General features: G+C 39.3%; 1 protein-coding gene across 1 annotated transcript; it reads right to left on the minus strand.

Moving 5' to 3' along the window:
* Positions 1–2,487: 2,487 nt before the first annotated feature.
* Positions 2,488–19,120, minus strand: LOC148501643 (delta-like protein 4). The gene is made up of 11 exons (XM_088450181.1): positions 18,657–19,120; positions 18,279–18,539; positions 17,248–17,290; positions 15,963–16,229; positions 11,806–11,866; positions 11,221–11,351; positions 10,842–11,011; positions 9,454–9,673; positions 6,251–6,956; positions 4,854–4,962; positions 2,488–4,128 (listed from the first exon to the last, which is right to left on the minus strand). The coding sequence occupies exons 1-11, from the start codon at positions 18,708–18,710 to the stop codon at positions 4,123–4,125; spliced, it is 2,028 nt and encodes a 675-aa protein (XP_088306307.1). The 5' UTR covers positions 18,711–19,120; the 3' UTR covers positions 2,488–4,122.
* Positions 19,121–19,440: the final 320 nt, after the last annotated feature.

Genomic DNA, 19,440 nt, shown 5'->3' on the forward strand with positions numbered 1-19,440 from the left:
GTCCCGACTTGGATCACTTTTGGGGGTTCAAGTAGAACAGAGTCCAAGCTCAGGTCTGCTGTAAGTTAGGAACCTTATTTAAAAAACAAATCTTGGGTTTTGGATTGCATGTAAACAGGTCTAAAAATGACATGATTTTAGCGGTTTATCAATTTTAAGAAATACAAGAACCAAAACACTTGTGGGTGGTTTTGCAAAAACCAAGGTAATATTAGAGCTGCTCTTCCCCAAACATAAAAATATTCAAATTTAATAAAATAGGTTTAGTTCAACCCAATGTGGGCAATTCAATTAATAATGATAGCAGTGAGTGGACGACTTTTGGACCATTTCCCTACAGCCACAATCGCCACATTTTCCTTCATAGGAGGTGCACTGGAAAACCTATAATGTTCCCCGACCAGAATTCTTAGCACTATGCGCACTGGCACACCCCGCCAACAATTGAATCACACAGCTTGAACCAATATAGCAAGTTAATATATCTAAATTTAAAAAGCAGAATTATTCTCCCCACACCACCACTATAAAATTAATAGTGGTCACATTTCATAAACAACCCAAGCACTTGCAACCCAGCTAAGAGATTAATAGAATTCACCTGTAACGAATAGTATTATTTCCCCACAACCAGTCCGAACATTAAATCAATAAAACATCCAAGAGCTCTAAATAGCAAAACAAACCACCTCACATTAAATGGTCCATTTCCTCATCTTAAAGGTAATGCCATCACCCACATTACATTAAGTCCTTCTCCATACATGTTCTTCCATTTGGATCTGCATTAAGTTTTATGTTGGTCTTTACTTGCTGCCAGCATCAGAAGGCGGCCACACTCAGTGGGGAGGGAAAGAAAGTATGGTGATCTATTGCCCACATACAATAAGATGACATAACAGTACAGGGCCCTGATTCGATCTCTTTGGGAGAAAAAAAAAAACCATTAAGGATACCTCATGAAATCAACGTGGCAACCACTCTATTAGGAAAACCCCAGTCAACATTATGGAAAGTGGAGATATTTTTGCTTTGCAAAAAGACTAATTATACTATTTTCAAAATACCATCCCACACTTTTAATGGGTTTCATTTGGCCACTACCAAATGCACCTTGGTATTGAACAGTATTAGTGCCCAAAATTATTAGTAATTGAGTAACATGCCAGTAAATTTTCCCAATAGGTCAATATGATGATGCAAGTAATATTTATATACTTGCACTGAAAAAGAGTCACCAGTAATAATCCCCAGCAACATTCACCAATGCCAGGTTGTAGGTCATCTGCTTCAGATTGTATCCCAAGCTGCAGACTGAGGAATTAACCCAGACCACCAGTTCTATGCTGCAATTGGAAGGGAAAGAAGAAAGTCCGCAGCTGCTGTTGTAGTCTTTAATGGCAACTTTCCCTTTGTGCCTCATGCAGCCTGTCCGGCAATAGATTTACTAAACTAGAACAGACTGCTCATGCCTTTGAGGCAGCTTCCTCTGGTTGAGTAAGAAGTTAGCAGACACCAAGTCTAACATGCACTTACCAATTCTCTTCATAGCTTCCTTGCCTAGGTTTCCCTCAAAAGCAATATCAGAGTAATGGCTGCTATAGCCATTTCCTGCCAGTCACTGAACTTATGCAGTGTACGACAGGAACCTGCAGAGTCAGTACTGACCTCTCCAGAGACAGTGGTTGGGGACATCATGAAGGGAAGAAAATCTGGCTATAAGACAATGTTATTAATTACATCTGCCACCCTTATCTGCTCACCACCTCATACATGAGCCATTGCAGGATAACCACTTAATTTACATTTTTGTACACAAGTCAGGGCTTTACATACAAATGGATGCAGCCAGGCATTGTGGGTACAGGATCCGAGAATAATTCAGCATGCCCATCTTTATCCAACATTTGTTCCAGATATTTTTCCAGTCATTGCCGTGCAGATTAGTTTAAAATGGGAAAATAGCCAAGTAAATTTACTCATATGTTCGGGGTTTCAGTTGCCTTTTTGTTAAATGTAAAACTATAGGGGAGAAATTCTTGAACCACTTCAAAAGAAACCAATATCCCAATGCAGGTGCCTAGACGTGTTCTTAAGGGCAGAATTAAGACTACTGCAAAACGTCATTCAGGATACAAATTCATTTGTAGCAAGTGGACACACAATAACTTCCTGTAAACTTCTATAGAAGAATTAGTGGGAATGCATATTTGCTTCCTATTTGCCTGTTTTTGACAAAGGCCACAGGAAAAGCAACAGGAAACCAAGCACTGTTATTTTCCCCCCAAAGTGCTATTTTTTATTGCCTACATTTATCAAAAGTACACACAAGTGCACCCAAGGCTTAATTGCATGCAGAGACCAGTTTACATTTACCAGAATAGACAAGGATAAACTTCAACACTTGAAGTTTGTCACTGCGCAAGTAAAAAAAAAAAAAAAAAAGCATATTTTAGAAATCAAAAGACAGAAAACAAAGTAGGTGGAAGAGGTTTTTCATTTGTTTTGAAAAAAACAACTCAAAACTTTGCTAGCACATTAACATTACAGAAGAAATAAACATATTTACATTTGTTTTGATTATAAATATACATTATATACAAAACAATGCTATAAAATGTAAAAAGTTCAGTGCTTTTGATTCAATACTAAATTATTGAAATGCTAGGTTTAAAAAAAACATTTATTATTGAATGAGAGTTGTGTTGCTGATGCAGCCTTTAAGGCGCTGTAGTTATAAAGGAGAAAGCCAAATAACTAGGGTAAACTATGGTTTGAATTTATATTTTCCAACATTCAACAGCATTAACCAATGCTTTATAACAGGCAGCTTTAGCTGTTCTTCACACATTGAAATATTGCAACTACTTGTAGGTATGGATAATATTAAAAAAACAACAAAAAAACAAAAAAAACAAAAACAACCTTTGAAGCTCTCAAGGCAAAATACTGGAGTGAGGCAGCCTTGCTTGCCCTTTTAACAAAATAATAAAAAAATTAAAACAAATAAATTAAAAGTTGTATATTCAGAGCAGCCACTGGCTTTACAATAGGTATTTTTCAACAGAAATCCTTAATAGCAGAAAAGAACCAAGATTGAAGTCACTTGAGAGTTCAGCATTATGGCAGTAATGGTCACAGTATATAAATTAAACAAAAAATAAATAAAAATTGATGCAAAAAATGTATAACCCTACATGTAGTATGAATGCTATTTTGGGCATGTGATACATTTACACAATATTAAGGCTGTGAGGAACAGACATGATACCAAATTGATATAGTGTTCTCTGTTTAAGTAGAAAATAAAGTTTTAAATCACAATTCTCAGTAGTGCAAAAATTATTAAAAAGTGGCCAGCTTGATTGATTTGTCACGCAATGTAAGGCTTTGACTAGAGTTTGCTGGCCGAAGACTCGCACTGGCTTCCAGTCTGTGCGTTTTATTAACATTTAATAGCAATGCCCACATGTCACTTTCCAGGAGTCTGTCCCACAACATCTATAGCAAGAATAAAATGTAAAAAAAAAATATTCTTCTTAGCTTAATACTGTTCAGGTATTAATGGGAAAGTAGTTATCAGCCAACACAAAGTGGACACTTGGGACATTCTTTAGGCACTTCTTAATACAGTAGGACAACACCAGGACCTTGAAAGAAGAAAGATTCATTCTGCATAGGAAACTGATCCCATTCATCTTCTTGGAATGTATGTTCTATGGCATGGATTGCCAACATCCATTGCTGTCAGCACCTCACATTTGCAACGTTACATAATGAGGATATGGAGAGTGACGTCTGAAAAGGACACTTTAAGAAACTAGCTCACAATCATAACAGGTCTCTCTTTAATATCTTCATGTTGCTTCTAGATCACAGTTTTGTTACAGTTGATCAAATTCCTGAACTCTAGAGCCAGGGATTGAAGTCAATTGCATCGCCTGCAAATTCACAGTCTGCCCCCTTCAGCTCAGATTATCCGATCTTCTGAAAGCAGCAAGTTGCATGTATGATCAAAATCACCTCCAGTCCTGAATTGTAAACACGGCTACATGGCATGCCTCCTCTTTGTGGCCCTCAAGAGAATGCCAAAGTTGCACTTCTGAATGCTCAACTTAAGGGTTACACCTGTAATAGAAAAGGAAGAAGAATCCAAAAGACGTTAATAGGGAATATGACATTTGGTGAACCACCATGGTATTAATTCATTTAATTATCTAAAGTCATTGCACATTAAGGATCTGATGCAAAGCTTCCCAGCATACTTTGTGGTATTTCACGCTGCACATGCTCCAGAACGAAGTTTACGTAACCGAGGCGTAGCTGGGCTGTGATGGGGCGTTCTCATGCAAATCAAGTTTAGAAAGGGTGAGTCACCGGAGCTGCAGACTCACATTTGAAACAATCTTGGCTGTAAAATAAAGCTTACAGATCGGGACGGTCCAACCACATATAGAGGGGGATATATAACACTGTATATGGGTGAAAATGCACATTCAGATCTGTGCTCGCAATGCGTGAGCAACTGCAGCCAACCGTCAAAACAATTAGAGATCTCTATATATCTATATCAATCTCTCAATTTAAAACCAATTCTTGCACTAAGAGTCTGAATAAATATCAGCAACATGCTTTATATGTAAAGGAGCTGTAATAAGGAAATATTTGACCTCATTTATAGTGAGGAGCATTTTAAGTCTCACTAAAGTGAGCTGCTGTTCATTTCAGCACTGAAGACAGGCGCCCTAATGAAAGGCTATGCATGATAATCTAGGAGTACCATCTCTGCCACAAGCAGTATCAGCTTCACTAGAAATCCTATCCAGCAGGCACTTTAGAAGCGATGTCCTTACCTCTGTAGCCATCACACATTCATTCTGTTCCTCTGCTATCACATAAATTGACTGGTACATTGAATCCCGCGGGGAACATATCGTTGATATTCTACACTCCGGCTCCTCACTGTACAGAGAAAAAAAAAAAAAGCCACACCATTTAAAAAAAAGAGGGAGAGTTTATAGTGAAGCATGCATTTGTGATTTCATATGTATAGTAAGATCTTATGACATTCATTAAACGCATAATATATCCAAGTAGGAGTCTACTTACAGTACATAGAGTGAGCCCATACACACACACACACATTATATATATATGTCTAGGACACACACACACACACACACACACACGTTAGTTGCAGGGATCACTGAAGGTCATTGGTGATAACCATGTTCCGTAATCTTTGGGCAACATCCAATTGGAGCAAGATGCTGCTGTTTCAACAGTTTTGCCAACACCTGGCGATTCCCAACATTGCCAGTTTTTCTCTTGCACCCTATATAGAGGTGCACAAAAACATCTGCAATATTAGGCTGCTGGATTTAGCAGTGATGTGAACAGCCGCACTTCCCCACTAGACAAATACGGCACTTTGAGTTGGATTTGGATGATGTAATATTGATTTCCAGCACCTAAAAATATTTCCCATTTCTGCTAAGAAGAGTGACAAACACAAAATATGCCAATCACGTATTAGAGGGTCAGCAGTCACACAAGACCTTCTTAATAATGACATTTATTTCTGCATGCAATCAAAAAAAATCCTATATCAGGCTTTGGTTGCAGCAAGTGCAATTACTTTAATATTGCTATGCTGATTGTATAGCAATACAGCAAAATAATCGCAAATGCTCTAAATTCTACTTCTGTATTAGAAATAAAATATTAATGCATAATTCTCAAAAAAAAAAAGTTAGGCCTTTGTAATAAGTTGTATCACTACAGATTCAGAGTGATACCATTTTTTCCCAAACATTAACAAAAGAAACAACCTTCTGTATACATCAGAAAGTCACCCAGAATTTCATGCGTTTTACAAAAAGACAGATCCTATACAAGTGCCTCCCTACTATAATTATAAACCGCATAATCATCCAAGCTCATTTAAATATTCCATTTAACTACACACACTTTAATGTCAAAATGGGAATGGTGCAATAGAAATAAGTGCTGTATTTTTCATGGGGGAGATTGAATTATTGTCAGTGTGTGGCCACAGTTTGGCTAGCTACATCATATGGTAGCCAGAAACAATTACCAGTGTCACAGCTGGCCATGAAGAACCTTTGCCTGACAGTTTCATAAGTTAGAATGGAATCTCGCCCTATGTGTCAATTGCGCAAAACCAGTTGTCAAGTGCAAAATGTGTGACCGATAAAATCTAATTCCTGCCACAAGCGTATTCGCTCACCTGTGTAGACGGAGAGGGAATTTTTCTTCTTCTAAACACTTTTCACTGTTGTAGAATTTGTGTCCTTTTCCAATCCCATTACTAACACCAATAAGTCCGCTGCTTATGTTACAGTCTAAGGTGTGGTTTTTAAGCTTGTAGTTTGACTTCTCTAGACCACAGTCCACCTCCAGGTCCTTTTTTTTGTTTATATTCTTTAATTGCGAGGCTGGTATCAGGTTGTCTTTCTGGAAATCTGATAAATTGTTCATAGTCTTCGCGTCCTGTATTGGCTGCTGACGGAAATGTCTCACAACCACAAATATCATACATGATAAAACCAGCAGCCCTACCATGCCTGCACCCATGAACACAGCAACCCAAGGGAATTCCCAGGACTTCTGCTGGCCAACCGGAAGTTCACAATGGCTTCCCGTGAAAGAGTCAGTGCAAACACAAGCAGGATTTTCATAAGGCACCTGAAAGCATGATCCTCCATTCTTACATGGACTGACACCACATCCATCTCTGGCTTTTATATCACAAGTCTTCCCAGTAAATCCTGGTGGACAACTGCATGCATAATCACCGGGCAGGTCATAGCAGGTTCCTCCATTGGAGCATGGATTCTTTACACAATCATTCACATTAATTGCGCATGTCGGCCCTGTATATCCCGGACGGCAGCGGCACAATGGTGTGTAACCGAAGATGGAGCACTGACCACCTGTTGAGAAATATAAATAATTAATCTTGTGCACGGTGATGGACTTCATAGCTAGCACGTAACATTACAGTAATGTCAATTTGTGCAGCCAGTGAGTAATTCTGTCTGTAAGTAATGCAATGACAAAAAGTAGTCATGTGCAAGGGAAGCCAAACTGTGTAATCAGATGGTTAAAAATTTAATTTTAACCTGCAAGTAGCATTCAGTGGTTGCTTGTTTTTTTTTTTTCAGTAATGCTCAGTATGCAAAGATGAACAGGTGGACCAAATAGCTGGGTACACGCTATACGATACATGTACTCAGTGATAGAAAGACACAATGTAACACTACATCGAATCTTGCGCACCGCACACACTTCAAGATCCGGTGTATGAGGACACGATGTGTCGTTCCATGCTGCAAATTACAGCATGGGGTCATTCATTGCATCGTCCCATCTGCTGTGCCAAAAGGCAGATTGGATGACACGATGAACAACGGATAAGTCATACACACTGCACGATATATATCATTCAGATCTGTGATGGAACGATATATAGTGTACCCATCTTCAAATCTTAAGTCTGCAATTTTGTATTGAAGAAAAAAAAAAACAAACAAAAAAAACCAACTACACCAATTTTCAAAATTAGGTTTTAAAAATGAAATAAAATTTTTTTTTTTTTTTTTTTGAAAACTAAAAAAAAAAAAAAAAAAACTTTAATAGCCCAACACTTATAACAAACTGTATGTGCTGACCACACACAAAATCTATAGCAGAACAGAAGTTTTCCTACAAACATCAAAAAAGAGAAAACTAGGGAGTATATTTACTTGAGAGCATTTTCTAAGCCACCAATTTATTGTCAGTGCCATTTTAAGTATAGTGATCAAAGCCCTAGGAATTTGTTGAAAATTGGATGAGACGCATAGGCAAATGCAGGGAGGGTGTTCCGGTTGCCTGGATATCCCCTCTCCAGCCCACACTATGACCACAATAGAAGAAATATAGAACTTTATAGTGCTGAATGTTCTTCTCAGTATCACAAATGAAATAATTAGCACCTCCTGTGGATCATTTATTATGTGTCAGCCAGTAATAAATGCACCTGTGCACCAACTAGGAGACCTGGAAAACATGCACTGTTAGGGGTGCACTGCTATAGACCATCAATAGAGTCAATTATACACTCTCCACTGCATGAGAGAGTGAGTCTCTCTCTATAATATAATAGACTTTTTTGTCTATTTACTATTGTGCTTTAATGATGTTCGCATCCCATATTTATGGTCTTTAGCTGCATCATATTTCCTTATACCTTTTTCATTGCTCTGTCCGGTTCTGTCAATGTATTTCATTATATTTTTTTATGTTGGTGAAGGCACGGTCTATTTTATATGTTTATCCTGGTCTCCAGGGTGATGGACACGTCAGACGTCGCGCCCGCTACACAGTGCGTAGCGATGACGTCAGATGGTGATTCCGATGGACGCGATCAGCTGCACTCGTGGTGTGTTTTGTGTATTTAGGTAAGTGTTGAATGTGGTTTTTGTACTTCCTGATGAAAATCCTGGCGATTGAAACGTTGAAGTGAATACAGAGGTTTATTTAACCCTTCTTTATTGTGCTTGTTATTGCTGAGTGCCGCCGCTCCTTTATGATAGATATATATATATATATATGAGACATATAGATAATATATCTCCAGGGCAGTGCTAGGTTCTTCTACTGCTCCCTCAGACTCCGGAACTAGCTCTAGAATGGTGCCCACATCTGAAGTTAAAAACATTGAGCTCGGGCAGGCTGGCCCTACTGCCGCATTTAATATCTTATGGAGCGTACACAGAGTCAGATTTGTCAGACTTGTCAGATGAACGACTGAACGATTTGACCAAAGTTTTGAACGATTTTTGACTGCATTAAAATGAATGGAATCGTCCAAGTCTGACTGCAAACCCATCAGATGTCAGATATCGTTATCTGACAAACGGGAACGCGCATCGTTGATCGTCCAGGCATGTCAGATATGAACGATTTTCCTTCAGATATGAACGACTGAACGATTTTTAAATCGTTATCGTTCATATCTGAAGGAAAAATCTGATCGTGTGTATGCACCATTACTGTGATCGCTGGTCCTGTATATGCTGGAATTATGTCACCATACGCAATGATGCACATTAAAGCTGGATAAGTGCTAATTATGCCCTCTTCATGGACAGGCCACACTCACTCTAAATTAAAGCATTTGGACACCCCCCCCTCTACAAATCCTGCGTTTGACACTGGGAAGGTTTGGTCAGCTGGCACTACCAAGATCAGAATAAGTTTTGCAATCCAATTTTAATTTACCAGATCCAAATCAAAATTTGGGAACATTGTTCGCAAATCTGAAAACTTACTGGGCAAACAAAAAACAGATACTTTATATAGTTTGGATATCCTTTATTTACCCAAAGTCATCACTGATCTGATTGTTATACAAAAAGGAAGTCAAACTGGTTACAGGATACGCACCATTTAGGCAAGGGTTGCTGGTACACCGGTCCACTTTCTTTTCGCAGTTAGATCCTGTGTAACCTTGTGGACACTGACAGGCATAGCTGGCACCGTTTTCTCGCTCTCTACATGTGCCACCGTTAAAGCATGGGGAGTCTGCACAATTCAATACACTGTTTTGACAGTGGATTCCATAATATCCTTGGGGACACTCACAAACATAACCGCTCTCCACATCCTAGGAGAAAGAAACAAAACAAATACCTTAAGAACTCTGTGTAATGCTAAAGTGTCTTAAAATACCAACGTTACTGTAGTGTCAAAATCATTGAGTTTGGAAATGTACAACAGTGAGGAAGTGGGTGAGCATGTATAAACAGGAGAGATCTGTGCCAAAGAGCAGTATGTCTACATTACGTGTGTAAATGTTGATAGTACAAACAGCTGCAAGAAATTCTAGTTCAAACAAGCTGACAATGCAATGCAAGAAAAACAACAAAGAGCAAGGACAAGGGCCTACATGCAGCAGATGAGCTAGGGCATTCTACATGTATACATCAGTGTGTGTGTAATAAGGAGGGGAATCAGAACATATACTTGCATAACTGACATGCACTTGAGTACAAGGATTAAGTGTAATCTCAGGTCTGCACGAGCGACCGTTCAGAATCAACAACACTTTAAAATTCAGGCTGACAAATTTAGTTTGTGTCAGCTAGTTACAAAGGGGTGTTATTAATTATGCGTGAACCCCAGTTTACACATGCACACTGGCGCGAAGTTCCATAACTACTAACGTGTGGTAATAAGGAACGCAGGGACAGTTGACCCCCACACTGGACCAACGTTATATTAGTGTTCGGTTAGTATCCAGCAGAGATAGTACTCGCAGAGATACGAATACTTGATCGAGAGCCAGGAATAGGCCCCTAAATCACAAGATACATTCTTATTATTCATTTTTCATTTAGATAATGCAACAAGCTGTCCACAGTATGAATACATAGGAAAAACAAATACACATGGGGAAGCTGGATTAAACTTTCCAAAGATGACAATTAAAGAAGTTGGCCGTAGCAAACCAATCATATTGTAGCTATTTTCATAGATTGTACTTGATAAATGCTAGCTAGAAGCAGATTGGCTCATAGCAAACCACTCTCCACTGGTCATCTCTAGGTGGTTTGATACATCTCCACAGAGTTCCCCAAAAAAAACGTGGAGTACAGTTTCAGTAATTTGCAGATTTTACACAAAAAGGATTAATGGCGTGAAAGAAATCTGGATTTAACCATCGTCATGTAATTAAATTATCCTAATAGGTTAAAGAGGCCCAATTTAAAAACGAAAAATTAAAAAACATTGTTATTGTTCCCCTAAACCTTTCTTTGGATCCCATTTCTTACCGTGCAGCTACCACCATTCCGGCATGGGTTACTATCACATTCATTGATCTTCTCCTCACAATTCACTCCAGTATATCCAGCCCGGCACGAACACGTGTAGCTGCCCTGTCCGGTGTTCATACAGGTGGCTCCATTTTTACAGGGCTTATGGTGGGTGCAGTAGTTTAAATCTAAGAAACGGAACAGAATGGAGAGGGGCCGTTAGCGGTTGTAAACTAGCCTCCGAGGCATGGTATTATATTACATGAACAGTTGTCCACTTAATTGTATTCCATTGCGTCATACGTGTATCGATCATAAAGAGCAGATATGTTGTGCCGTTTTGCCATGTTGGTTTGAGCTAGAGATCCAAGAAAAGAGATTTTATATACAGACTCACCCTGGTCGCAGAACAGGCCACCCCAGCCCTCGTCACAGATGCACTGCCATGGATTTTGGCACGTCCCGTGTCTGCATCCATTGTGTGGAATGCACTCATTGCAGAAACGACCTTGCCATCCAGGACGACATCTGAACATTTATAGAAAAGCGTTAGTCATTCTACAGCGCGGCAAATATATTAGCACATACAAAGGTTCTAATAAAGTGTATGTAGCAAAATAAACCAGAGTATAGTGGTTACAGTGACCTCAATGGAAAGTCATTTACTATTATGTGAAAATATGTTTATTAGTGACTGGTAGATAAAGAACAGGATGTGATCTAGTGCTATTTACATTTCTCAGCATTATTATATACAAAATACAAATACATCACAAAGGATTACTCACTTTCCTGTGATAGGATCTTACTCACTATAAAAATTAGAACAATAGTTTGAACTACAAAGTCCTAATACTCTTTGTTCATTAACACATGCCAAGAAAGGTATTGAAGAAAGAAAGATATTGCAGCCCAATAGCTGCATTACGTAGCATTTATGCCAGGATTACGTGCATAGGAAAATATATATATTTCTACTCACGAGCATTCTCCGGGGCTGACACAGAATCCATTTTGCTCACTACACCCGTCCAGACATATAGCTGCGGAAACAGAATAAAAACAAATTTTAACTATACTATATTATCATCCTGTTTCAGACCTAATGGTATAACCAGACAGACTAAACCCTGCTTATTTCACCACTGCTTCGGTTTCACATAACACTTTCATATGCTTCTGTGAATAAAGTATCGTCCTTACTAGTGTACTATGTAGGATACAGTGTGTAGAATATAATGTGAATAAATACAGACCATACTCTGGAAGATTCTAGAAAAGTAGTACAGTTTGCACCAAGCAGGGATGGATCTGGGGAGGTGGAGGCGATCATTTCCTCCCTCCCCCATAACACCTCTGCCCAATACCGCTGACCGTTTATATAGCAGCACATCAGACAAGGAGAGAGCAGAGAGACCCTCCCCAGCCCAGCACACACTGCCACGTGCTTTCTGAGCTGGGGAGGGGCAGGGAAGGCTCCTGCCCTAACCCCTCCCCCTTCTTGATCTGCCACAGTCTCAAAGGGGTTTATGTACTAAACAGCAACTTTTCAAAGCCGACAATTACATATATTTTGCCTACATAATTTAAAACCCGCAATACTATTCTGTGCAAAACTAGGGGTATTTTACACTTAATAGTATTGCTGTTTAAAATTCTGCAGGCAGCAACACCATTAATTGGCTGCTTTGAAAAGCTGCAGTTCAGTAAATAAACCTCCAAGTTGCACAATGTATATCCAGGATGTGTGGACAGTCAAGCTCTCTGCAATTTATCACAACAGTGCAGTGACTTCTAGCAAAGTATTGTATATCAAGATCAATTTACACAGCTGACCAGTTATGTCAAACAATGGGCAGTATGCAGTTACATTGTCTATATTCATAATGTCGACAGTTACATTGTCTATATTCATAATGTCGACAGTTATGATGTCAACATAGTTAAAATGTTGACGTTAGGCTTAGCAATACTTTACACATGCAACTTCATCATGTCATGTTGGTTGTTGACCTAATATACCAAACCACAATTGACCCCTACAATATGAAGCCTGCTTTAATGTGACCCAGGAGCAGTAAACAATATACTGGTATAATAAGTTTTCCCATTTATTATGTAAAAGGTGCTTTTGAAATTTGCATTTATTATTAACAATAAAGGGGGATACAGCTCTCTGAAATGTGTAACCACAAGGCACCCCTTAGACGCATCTCTTCCCACCACCTAGCTGTGCTAAAAAGGGTTAAGCTACAGGGGTAGTGCCAAGAGACCCCTCCCATCCTCTCCCCCAGCTGTAACCTGTGAAGTGGGAGCAAGCAGCCAGTTAATGTAGCAACGCTGTCAGGCCATGCCACGCGTGTGTGACATGGATTTTGCACGCTTACAAGAGACTCGTTTAATGCCTGGATGGCTCTGAACAAGGAGTGTTCATCCCCCCCAGCCCCGCCTCAATCAGGGAACAGCTGCTACTGTTGTTGCTGGTTTAAGCCATCGCAACCCTCCCCTCTTGTGTACAGCTGTTCTCTCAGCTTCGTCCCCTCGGGCTACAGCCAACGATAACAATTAGGACGCGTGGCGCGCGGCACAAGCCCGGGGCAGCAGCAGGGCACGCGTGCGACTTTACACCGATTACAATGCGACAGACAGGAACAGCGCGCCGCACAGACACGCCCACTCTGGTGCGTTTTTTGTGATTGAAAGCAAATTAGATAGAAGGCAATGGAAAAGGTCTTATACACCCTGTCCCAGAGGTCTGTACGTCAAGTACATCGGCACTCTAACAGGTTAGGTTGTAAAGGATATCCCTGGTTGAGCACAGATGGTTAATTCAACATGACTGAGGTATCCATTAAATCACCTGTGCTCAAGTATGAATATCTTTAATCCCTGAACGGTTTTAATAGGGCCTATCTAATTGAAAACTGCAATGCTGCCGTGTATCATCTATGTAATACGGCTATAAAAACACCCAACATTAGTTTGCCAGGTCTTAAGCTCATTAACTAATTTAGTAAAGTTTCCAACCACAGCAAATAATTATGTATGTTAACTACCAAAACTGGTTTGTAAACAGGTGAAAAAGTTAAAATAAAATAGTCTAAATTTAGGTCAGGTATAAAAAAAAACCTGAAATGACCATTAAAATGGCAAAATATTTTATCACAGGCAGAAACTACCAACACAGAAGTAAAATATTCCTATAGAATTGCCATAAAAAATAAAATTCCACTATTTATAAAGGGACAGTCACTGTAGTTCAAGTCTTTGGAGGACACAACGTGTAACAGCCCCAGTGGAAGATCTGCTGCATAGTTAAAATGTTCTATTACTTCCTCTAAATATTTTGTCTGTAGTCCATTTAACCATTGTCACTAATTACACAAGAGCATTGGATAGCAGTTAAAATAATAGTCCTGTTTGGAAGCTGGAATTAGTCTAGCAGTGGTTTCCAAAATTGCGTCACTGAATAAATTCCATTTAGCAACAATTAACATCTTCATGGCAAAACTGCTGCTTAAGATGTGGAAGACAGTATATGCAGTCTTTAGTTGTAACCACTGCTTAAATGACAGTATATAGTTTCTAGTTCTCAAATACTTTATTCATATTTATATTAGTAGTCTAATGGTCCCTGGAACACAGTGAATCAGCCAGAAAGAGGGCAAAGACTTGATTGTAAGTTTATTTCCGTTTCAGCCATAACTGCACTTTATTTAAAAAAAATGCAATGTTAGTCATCAAGGCATTGACCTTGTAGGTGGTCATCTAAGGAGGATGTGACCCTAAAACCTTCCATGTGGAATGGTCTACATATCATCCACTTCTCCCAATACTGGGTCATCTTGCACCAATCCCAATACTGGAAGACCCTGGGATAAAGACATTTTCATAACAGCAAACCATTCACATAGTGTTTGCTATTCAATGATCTGTACTTTAGAGATGTGCCAATGATCCTGACAAGAGCATAGACACCATACAACAGAGGTATGAAGTACTAACACTACATTATTTAATAGTAAAATCAAAGGTTCTAAAAGCCACATGGCCAAAAAGTATTAACAACCGCATCCATCAATGTGACCGCTGTCACTTCCTGTACTCCTGACATTAGTTTGTAGGATATGTACAATAATCTGTTTGGGATTTTGTCCTTTCAGCACATCAGTTTATAAGTAAACACAACATTGTATTACTGTTGATTTAAGAGCAATGCCCATCTCATTCACTTTGTTGGTCTCATAAATGAACAACTTCAGATCTGTTATGTTAACAGCATATGTACTGGAGGGTCAGGAGTACTGGGGATGTATGCATAAATAGAATAAGATTTACACTAGAAAAGAAAATCCAATTCATTAGATTCATGCTCATTCAATTTATTTCAGGAGAGCCCTAGGCAGTACGTGTGATCACACCAACTATCCCTCTTTCTACACCAAACACGTAATGCTTTCATGTAGTTTTGGTAGATTACAGAGGTATTGGACTAATGCTAACCTTCCCATCATGCCAGGTGTGTTTGGGCATAAAGGATGCAAAATTGCTGATGTGAAATTGGACTTCGGTGTTTTCCAGGTCTCCTCACAGAATCACAAGTGAAATAGTTAGGCTTCACCTATGAATCTTTTAAAATGTGTCAGTGAGTAATGAGTACACCTGTGCACCTGCTGGGTGACCTGGAAAACATGACCTGTGTGGGGTCCTGAGGACAGAGTTTGAGAACCACTGATCTAGAAGATCTCTTAAAATATGGAGGCAGTCAACAAGGAAAACTGAATCCAGAATCTGGAGTGGTGAAATCGTATTTCCATTTTGATAACTATAGAAGCTTTATAATTTACAAGATCTGCTAGATAGTGCTAGCCCACAGGCAAGTGTTTGTCAGCGGAAACTTGTGGAATGCAAAAGGTTTAATTAAGCACAGTGCATTAATGTCAGATTCCTGTAACAAAAATGTAACCATGTTCTACAAGCCTGATGGTCAACGTCTCATACTTCACAGATAGGACTTTTAATGAATAACCTCTTTGGGCCTCTCCATGAAATAGGGAATTCCCATCTTTTGAGTCATTACTAATATATATGAGGATGTCCCCATGTGAAACAATTCCCAGGTCAGGAAATAAATCTTACGTTTTGAGCAATATTCTTCTTTCCATCCCTTCAGGCATGCCACACTGCCATTAGCATCACATATGTAGTGTCCAAATCGATCATCACGAGGCTTGCAGAGTCTAGAGCAGCTTTCACCATAGTAGTGCTCACTGCAGACTACTCTGTAGGAGTATCTTAGCTGTGCCTGCGGTACCCCTACCATGACATCTCTGGTCCACTCCTCAGCAACATTAAGGGGTTTCTGGATTGTAAACTGACTGACCAACATTTCCTTCTGATTTAAATCTATAGAAAGACAAAAAAAAAAAAAAAAAAGACTTAACTAACAGTAAAACAGCTATTAACATAAGGAAGTTTCCCTGCCTTATTCCTGCAATTGCTCTAATGTGCAGCATTTTGCAATACTAGTTTTATAAAAAGTCCCAATGCACTGACCTGACCATGGGAGTCACAGTCTGTGGCTAAGCTGCATAAAAGTCTAATGTTACATATCGTTCCAGAGAGAACCAGGGAAAGCTAGGGGGCGATGAAGTCTGCATTATAAAATTATATATGTATATTAAAGACATATTAAAGAAAAATATAAAAATGTCATCTACATACGATGACATTATTGCAGGAATATATGTATAGATCTAAAAAAAAATCTGTAGATTAAAGTGGATAATTTTATATAGATCCACATTTAGCTATCACCATTTAGAAAAATAAACTAATAAATGTAATATATAATTGGTTGATCAGTGACTCAGTTATTATTGATCTATTCTAATAGTTTAGCAGAGACTTCAAGGCAAGTGAGCTAGCACTAGGTTTGTGGCCTCAAGAAATGTTTCAATGTGAGAATTGTTTTGTTGAAATATTCTCTTCCTCTATGTCAGCAAAACATCCAAAAGCCATTATTTCTTTTCCAAAGGGCGGAATTTGAAAAAGGTGTAAAATACAGGAAAAGGCAGTCAGGACGATTTGGCAGACTTCTGGTTTTCTCACCAAAGAGCGGACTTCTTTCCCACGCCAAAAATAAACTGGAGGAAACGCAATTGTGTTGGGAGATTAGGTATGTAGGGCCAGGGAAAAAAATAATACTGTATAAGATATGTATATATCAAAGCAGGAGCTTGAGTTTGATCTTTAAACTGGAATTTCAATTATTTAATTTTAGGTTAACAGTTAAGCTACTTTATAAACATAAATAAAATGTCATAGTATTTAAAATTGCTTATCAGAACCTGTCTTTATAGTGCATCAGAAGCTCATTGGTTGAACAATAGCACCTCCTAGTGTCTAACATTATTTCATTTACCTGTAGGCTTATGAACAGCTTCAATTATCAGGGAAAACGTTTTCTGAAATAAAGAAAAAATAATAAATAAAACGCTTAATAAAAAGGGCAGCTGGACATAAAAAAAAAATATATTTATATGTTTAAGATTAAAAAGGGAGATGATAAGACAAATGTTAATTTTCTTTGGTGCTCATGCCTGCCTGTGCAGTTTAATTAATCTAATTACATATAGCATTACTGCCTAGATCTCAATTAAATGGAGCTTCTTTCGTTCATTTCCACTAGAAAGGGTGGGGGGTAGGATTCGCCAGAACTAGTCTACACTGCCAACAGAGACTTTGAACCCATTTGAAGTTGTTAACAAACATCTGTTACTGTTGTACACATTCAAGGGTTACTTCGTTTATGGTTGTATATAAATATTTTCTGCTGATTATTAATTCATGAAATCTGATCATGTAAGAAAGCAGATTAACTATTTCATCTGTTGGAGGCATACACACACACACACATACATATATCTTCTTGTAATAAATGTATAGTGTATTAATCACTACAGCAGCAAATTGAGAAACAGTTTCAGTGAGGGGAAAAGCTCCCTTTCCTAAGGGTGCTTCACACATCTATATCCCCGAGTGCCGTCTTTTTTCCTCTTTAGATATGCACAGGATAGTTACCCTAGTATGACTAGGGACACGTGTGTGCGCATATATATATATATATATATATATATATATATATATATATATATACACACACACACATACATACATACATACACACACACACACATATACACACAGTCATCTGTACTGGTAGAAAATGGACTGCACAGACTGCGATATTTACCATATAAACCAAGTGGTAATGAGCGAGGTATAATCTCAAAACACATTAAGCAAAATAAATAAAATACAATAGAAGTGTCAAACAAACAAAAAAAACAAAAACAAAAAAAACAAAAAAAATAGGATTAAACAAATGAAAATCTGATGACAGCACTAGCTATAAACTAATGCTTTGATAAGTGTAGGTCAGGTTGGTCTTACCGGCCATGTAAAGTTGAAGGGCAGCCTGATGGGATTGGTGAAGCCTTCAATATTCCCTATGATGAAGGAATTGGAGCCAAGCACCGGGGTGACCACACTGCCAAAAGTGCAGGACCCGGGGTAGACCACGGCCTGAAAGTGCTTCAAGCATATCTTGAAGAAGATCCTGCAGCTGGGCAAGCACGAAGCCCCACTCGCCAGCATCCCACTGGCATTAATAAACTCATGAAGTTCCAGCTGGAAGACCCCGGAGCTAGACACCTTAGAAAATAAAAATACACAAGACCCCCTAAATCAGATCTCCCAGGAACACAGGTGCCCTCCTCTAAATGCTACAGAGACCAACAAGGAACCCAGAGAGCTCCCAATGGCCATTACCTGCTGCAATATCAGGATGAGAAACGTCAAAGCGCAGATGCGTCTGGGTTCCATCCTCTTCACTCTCCTGCTCTATATGTAACAAATCAGCAGCACCTGTATTGCTGTAAACCACCTCGGGGAGAAGCCAAGGATCCAAATAATTCCACTATGAAGGAAGTCAGACGGACAGGTATCTTCTTACAGCCAGCATCAGCCTGCAACACCAAGGAGCTACTACAAAGGTGTTATCCAGTGGGTCACACATGCCCTTGTGGTCAGTAAATCCAGTGTCCAACCTCTTGCAGTCCTGTGTTCCGGCAATGGAAGTAATAACGCCTGCACATACAGGCGTGATGTATCACTACGGTTGCTCAGCTGTCTGGATGCTCCTCTCGCCGCCGTATCGCGGTCAACAAATGCAGCGCCGCTCGCTTCCAGCGACTTATATAGCGCCTGTCACTTCCACGCCGCTCCGCCCCCCCCTCCCCGGGTATCTCCTACACACAGCTCATGCACAGAACTAATGCCCTTCTGCCACTGCCCGGCCACCAGCGAGCCTGGCTGACTGTGACAAAGCCACACATCTGTTAGCATATTTACAGCACGCAGTATTAGTATCGCCCAATATTAGCCTCCTTCCTGGGGCGGGGAGGGGACGACAACAAAATTGTCAGATATTGGAGATCTCTCACGTTACTTTGCAAAAGCAAAACATAATAACCCACATAAACAAGGAAAATACTGCTGAGAAATACAGATGACCAAGTTGCATATACCCACTAGCCCTTTCATACACACGTGT

The sequence above is a fragment of the Taudactylus pleione genome, unplaced genomic scaffold (assembly GCF_031769625.1).
Source record: "Taudactylus pleione unplaced genomic scaffold, aTauple2 ptg000509l, whole genome shotgun sequence".
Lineage (NCBI taxonomy): Eukaryota > Metazoa > Chordata > Amphibia > Anura > Myobatrachidae > Taudactylus > Taudactylus pleione.

What these genes read in the sequence shown, in the direction of transcription:
- LOC148501643 (XM_088450181.1), bottom strand. Translation starts at nt 18,710, where the DNA reads ATGGAACCCAGACGCATCTGCGCTTTGACGTTTCTCATCCTGATATTG. An exon ending in TCATCCTGATATTGCAGCAG is followed by an intron (nt 18,540 to 18,656) that starts GTAATGGCCATT and finishes TTATTTTCTAAG; the next exon opens with GTGTCTAGCTCCGGGGTCTT. An exon ending in TTCCCTCTCCGTCTACACAG is followed by an intron (nt 4,963 to 6,250) that starts GTGAGCGAATAC and finishes TTCTCTGTACAG; the next exon opens with TGAGGAGCCGGAGTGTAGAA.